Source organism: Dipteris shenzhenensis, chromosome 7 (assembly GCF_047967505.1).
Source record: "Dipteris shenzhenensis isolate YYH24624 ecotype China chromosome 7, Dip_SZ_1.0, whole genome shotgun sequence".
NCBI lineage: Eukaryota > Viridiplantae > Streptophyta > Polypodiopsida > Gleicheniales > Dipteridaceae > Dipteris > Dipteris shenzhenensis.
In genome coordinates, this window is record NC_141602.1 from 4,353,567 (window position 1) to 4,360,114 (window position 6,548).

At 41.4% G+C, this 6,548-nt stretch overlaps 1 protein-coding gene across 1 annotated transcript; it reads left to right on the forward strand.

Annotated features, from left to right (window-relative positions):
- Window positions 1–590: 590 nt before the first annotated feature.
- LOC147899843 (peroxidase 4-like) lies at window positions 591–2,485 on the forward strand. The gene is made up of 4 exons (XM_087376710.1): window positions 591–911; window positions 1,097–1,288; window positions 1,705–1,870; window positions 2,006–2,485. Exons 1-4 carry the CDS (start codon window positions 633–635, stop codon window positions 2,416–2,418), a joined length of 1,050 nt encoding a protein of 349 aa, XP_087232836.1. The 5' UTR covers window positions 591–632; the 3' UTR covers window positions 2,419–2,485.
- Window positions 2,486–6,548: the final 4,063 nt, after the last annotated feature.

The following is a 6,548-nucleotide window of genomic DNA, read 5'->3' on the forward strand; positions in this document are numbered from 1 at the left end:
GCTTGACTAACCCTATCTTCGCAGTCTAACAGCTGTGCTGCCCGTGAATTCTACCTCAATGCCTGTCGCATCTACAACTTCTGCGCTTCTTCTGATTAGCTTTCATTGACAATACTACATCGTGGAAGCTTCGGCCTTTCAGACTCCAGAGCTGATCTTTCGTGAGGAGAATTTTTAGAACGCGTTGGGCTGTCGATCATTTTAACGGTCTGTCTGTCGGAAAGAGGACAAGACTCTTGGGCTTTTTTGACGAAATGGCAGCGCACGTTCGTGGTTCCTTTCATACAGGCTATAGTCAAAAAAGGATCGGTGATGATCTGCACAATGTGAATTTATGAGCACCAATAGCCGGTGGAAGCAACGTCGTCATTCACGATTCGCAATGCCGGCGCGCTCTCTTGTCAAACCATCAGCTTTCACAGTCCCATCGTTACCAACATCTTGACGCCGAGCCAATCGCTTCGGTGGGTTCCCAACCTCAGAAGAGTAGAATTCCGAACGACCCCAACACATCAATTATTTGCTTCCGCCACAAGTTCACTTATAAATATACACTTTGAGCCTCTCATTCTTATTCCGAAGCGGGTTCACAAATTCCTACAGCTAGCGTAGAGCACCAGATTATCATTTGTATGCCTCTGGGCCACGAAAGGTCACTGATTGGTAGTTTTCACCACAGCATCAAATCGATGGCCCGAAAAACAAACATCATTCTCTTCGCTGTGCTAGGATTTCTCATCTTCCTATTTTGTGCAACCCATGCGTCTGCACAGTTATCGGCTATCTTCTACAGCAAAACATGCCCCAACCTACAAACCATAGTCTCTAATGTGATGACCAAGGCAATACAAAGTGACCCGCGCGTGGCCGCATCAATCTTGCGTCTGTTCTTTCACGATTGCTTTGTCCAGGTCTTTCTACTCTTCTCAGCATTTTTGTAGCGTGTGTCCGTGCTTTCAACAAGAGCTGGCGCTCCTCGGCTAACCCTACCATCTTCGCTCTGCTGAGCTATCAGTGTATCCTCTCGTCATGTGTTCTATTATTCAAATGAAGCTTACCTTTTGTGTCCTGACTGACATGGATGAAATATATTCAGGGCTGCGATGCGTCTATCCTATTGGATGATACGACTAATTTCCAAGGGGAGAAGACAGCATTACCCAACGTTAATTCTATTAGAGGGTTCGGCGTCATTGATAATATCAAAACCGAAGTTGAAGCTGCGTGCAAAGGCATCGTGTCCTGCGCCGACATTCTTGCACTTGCTGCTCGGGAGGGCGTAGTTTTGGTAAGTTGGACTTCCTCGATTCTGACTTGATGAACGTGCATTTTCAAATGGAAAGGTTGATGTATTCCGTATTTGGTCGGAAAAACTTATAGCATGCAGTATTCACAAATGCTGCCTCTAGAGAGGTTCATCTTCGTAGACGGTGCTTGGAACTTGGAAGAGAGAAAAGAACATTGAATGATAAACCAACGTACAACAAAGCTACCCTACCTGACAGAATTTTTGCGTTAGCCTTTGCGTTCTACGTTGCATATCAGAGATATCTGTAAGTACAGCCTATGCATCAATGGAGTGATATATCATTTGTATGTAATATGAGGCTTAAAACTTGTTTCTAAACCATCGAAGTATATGTTTATGATCGTGCAAATGTTTACATATTTCGATACACTGACACAGGACATTGACGTACATAGAGTAACGGTCCACGCTGGAATGTGCTTCTCGGGAGGAGAGATTCAACAACGGCAAGCTTGAGTGGAGCAAACAACAATATTCCGCCTCCTTCGTCAACTCTGGCTCAACTTATAGCTAAATTTCAGGCTCAAGGCCTCTCAACGCAGGACATGGTTGCATTATCAGGTTTCATTCGCAACGCTTAGTCTCTCCCAAAGAGACAATTATATATTTACGCATATTTCATTCATTCACAACATGCAATACATACACTGCTCCTTTTATTAAGAGTAATTTTTTCGCTTCCTGATATCATGACAGGAGCGCACACTATTGGTCAGGCGCGTTGCACCAATTTTAAGAAGAGGCTTTACAACCAAACAGGCAACGGTCTGCCGGATCCAACCTTAAATACGGCATACCTTGCTCAACTTAAGGCAAAATGCCCGGCCAGTGGCGGAGACAACAATCTTTCTCCGTTGGATCTGGTGACGCCAACCATATTCGACCGCCAGTATTTTATCAATTTAGAAAACCAAAAGGGTCTTCTCAATTCAGACCAGGTCTTGTACTCAACAGCTGGAAGCTCTGCTAAATCGTTGGTCACAGCGTGGGCCAGCAACCAAAACGCCTTCTTCAGCGCTTTCACGTCCGCCATGATCAAAATGGGCAACATTAATCCGCTCACAGGTACGAGTGGGCAGATCCGAGTAAACTGCCATCTGAAAAACTAGTTGGCAATCGTCATTAATCCAGTTTAGAAATAAATTATTGAAGCTGCAGGAAACGGCAGCAAATTAGAGAGACGAGGGTTAAAGGCCACTGTAGCTTAACCACAGTTATGTATAATACTCAAACACATATATATATGGATGAATAGAAGATTAGGGTGTTTTGCACTCACCAAAACTTGTGTGGCTCTCTTTTCTGGCTCTTCCTCTCTCTCTCACCTTCTTCCATTCCACTTCTATTGTTGAGATCTCTCATTGGTTTAGGCAACCACTGATCTGCATTGTATCAAGAAATGAAACAAGTAAAATCACAAATAACCATCGGGATGGTTCAGGCAACCATTACTGACCTACGTTGTATCAAGCATGTGTATCATGTGCTCGTCAAATATCTTGTGTCCCGTCCGTTTTCTACAGATGTCCTTTTTATTTGGAGAAAGTCTTGTATTTTCATGCCAAAATGTTGTCACTATTGCAATGACTTCCTCACTTAGGCTGTCTCTCCTTTTCTTGCGTTCTGTTGAAGCCCATAGACTACTCGGATTGGTATGATCAGGCATTGCTTCCACTCTGCATGCACCTCCTGGAGGGTTGTCACTCTATGAACTTTAGGGTGCAGTTGTCAAGACTCAAGACTGGTATTCACCTGAATGGCCTAATGTTGCTTCCTCAAATGCTACCACCAATCATGACATCACAGCTCGTGTTCTTCACTCTGATGGCAATGATCGAATGTGTGTATATGTAACTACTTCCTACTATTGCTCTGCAAGGAGTCGTCTTTCTTCTCATTGTTTTTCCCTTCGCAAACATTGCAAAAGTGTCTTCCATTGCTGTTTTGATATCGTGCCGTTTCTTTCCTTGACCTAAAATCTATTCCTTGTGCCCTGACCAAGCTTTTTAGCTTTCCTATCTCATAGACTCTGTCTACTTCTCTTGCAAGCCATGGTGAGCTGCATGTTGCCATGGCAACAATCAGTGAAAGACGATAATGCCAAACCAAAACAGAGAGAAGCTAGCTTGTGAGGCAAGCAAAGAATAGAAGACAACTTACCTGAAAGACAACAATGCCAAACCAAAGACGACACAAGGTCACGTCAAGGTGTGCATGCAGGTTATAGGGTGGGGGCAGGTTTTAGGTACTTAATCTTTCAAGAATTGATAGGCGGGAGGTGTGAAAATCTAAAATTTGCGAGAGTAGCGAATTTTTCAACCGTCAATTTCCCCCCCTTTAGCAATACACGTCAGTAAAATTGGATATCCCAAACAAGTGCAATGTGGCCTCAAATGCTTCAAAACACAAATAGGCAAAAGGGCACGCTATCGGGTTTGATGTTGTGTATTATGAAATGTAATGATCTTTGGCATGCTTATGAGCCATATAGCAAGCAAGTGCAAGGAAAAAGGAATAATTCAAAATTGTAAATATTGTTGGATTTATTAAAAGATCTTTGCACATGCACAAATTGCACATTTTTAAATTCTTCCATTTTAGGGTGAATCTAGATACCAATATCAACAACTATCAATGTTTTAAGACCACCATGTAGTAGTCCCACTAGTTTGGATTCCAAATTTTTAATTCGTTTTGGTTTTTAACAAATAAAAAAAAAGTTATAGAGCGTGCCCTCAATGGGTGTTCATCACTTTAGCACAACATTGGAGCCCCATTAACCCACACCTAATGTTCTCATTGAGGTGTGTCCTTGGGTTGAGGGGAAGTTCATGTAGCATACTTTTGAATGATTACTTAGTTGCATGTATATACAGAAGATGTTTTTGAATAAGTTTGGAATGTGTACTACAACTTGAAAACAAAGTTTATCGAATTTCGTTGAGCAATGCAGAGGCAATGCATAAGTTATGGGTCATGAAAGATACCTGTATATAAAAAATTCCTGAAACCTTACCAAAAATGGCTATGCCCAAGTAAACAATGACCCAAAAAGTAAAATTTTTGCTTTACTTAATTTAATCCTAGAACCAAAACATTCATAATGAACATATGAATTTTGTATATCTCAACTAGATTCTCTTTCATAATACAAGAACATGAGTTGTCATGCTCACTTAAGTTGTGTTGTAAAGAATAGACCCAGTTTGGTTTTAAAATAGGACTTGTCTCCAATCTTTTTAGGTACTTAACAATGCAAAAAAAAATAGAATTTGTTTAAAAGACTTACGTGTTGTAAGCAATAGGCTAAGCTAAGTTTTAAGATTGATCTGTAAAAGATATTCATAGATACCTAACACTATAAGATCTAATTTAAAAGACTCGTAAATTAATCTAAACGTGCTCATAAGCAGTTTTGGCAAAGTGCACATTGTTTTGCCTTGTAATTATGGTGAAGACACCCAAATATACGCAAATGAGAGTAAGAGGCTTCTTGCCACTCCATGCCTCTTCAGGAATACCACCATCCAAACTCTTACTAGGTGATCTATTGATTACATGCACTGCAGTCTTCATTGCCTCAGCCCAAAAACCAACAGAAAGACTTCATTGGAAAGCATGCATTGCAACCTTTCTTGAATGGTACGGTTCATCTTTTCTGCAATTGGATTTTGCTCTGGAGTATGAGGGGATGTGAGCTCCCTCTTAATCCCACGTGTATCACAGAAATGCTGAAAGTCATGAGAAAGATACTCTCCACCATTGTCAGTCCATAGGCATTTAAGCGTTCTACCTGACTGATTCTAAACCAAGGACAACCATATCTGAAATACTTAGAACACATCACTCTTCCGAGCTATAGCATAAGCCCACACTTTCCTAGTTGCATCATCAATGAATGTCACATAGTATTCAGCCCTGCCTAATGACCGTGTAGGCATGGGACCACATACGTCTGAATGTACCAAATCAAGCTTTTCAAACTCTTTCTTTCCCCTTCTTTTATGGGCTGATTTAGTCTGCTTCCCATAGAGACAGTGCTCACAAAATTTAAAATCAGAGAAACTCAAATGCAGTACATAACCCAAATGGCATAAGAGTTTTATTCCATTCTGGCTCATGTGCCCCAACTTGCAATGCTACAAAGAAGTGCTTGGCTGCTCAATTATTGCAACAACATGATCAAATACCCCTGATACATGTAAGGGATACAAAGTCCCACACTTGGCACCCCTAGCTAAAAGCATAGAGCCCTTCTGAATTTTCCAACTCTGAAAGCCAAAAGTGGTGTGAAAACCAGCATCATCTAGCTAACCCATTGAAATAAGACTCTTGGTCAGCTTAGGCACATGTCTCACATGTTTCAAAACAAATGTAGACCCATTTGCAAAAGAAAACTTTATGTCACCTACTCCCACGATGTCACATGCATAGTCATTTCCAAGATGCACACAACCTGTCTTTCCACTGTCATAAGTGGAGAACCATTCCTTATGGGGAGTAACATGGAATGAAGCACCAGAATCCAAAATCCAATCCTTGGAATATGCATCATCTAAAGTGGTAAGCAACTCTGTAGATAAACTAGACATGAAGAGAATGTCATTATCACTATCATGTGTGACTGCATTGATCTCCTCGATCTTCACTTTTCCTTTGTCCTCCCTTGGACTCTCTTCCTTTTGATTTGCACCCCAATTTGCATTCTTTTTCTTATCCTTTTGCTCTCTTTTCAACTTGTAGCAATCCTTTTTCATCTGGCCCTTCTTGCCACAATGGTAACACTCAATGTTCCGTGCCCTCGATTTGCTACGAGACTTTCCTCTTTCTTGGGACTTCCCCCTGAACTGTGATCTGCCCCTTTGCACATTTAAGGCTGCATCTTGCTTGTTGCCATCCATAGACTTTCGTCTAATCTCCTCGGCCAACAAGCTACCCACAACATCATCAAATTTTAGTACTCCACTAGGTGCAGAGTTACTGACAACTGTACGGAAGGTATCCCATGAGGATGGCAATGAACATAAGAGAAATATTGCCTTAGTCTCCACATCAAAATTCATCTTCTGAGCCTGAAGCTGGCTGAAAATAATATTGAATTCATTCAAGTGAGAAGCAATGGAGACCCCTTCCTTAATCTGCAGCTCAAACAACCTCTTCATGAGGTAAACTTTCTTAGAGGCAGTTTCCTTCTCATAAGTGGCACACAGTTTCTTCCACAAATCTTTCGTAGTCTGCT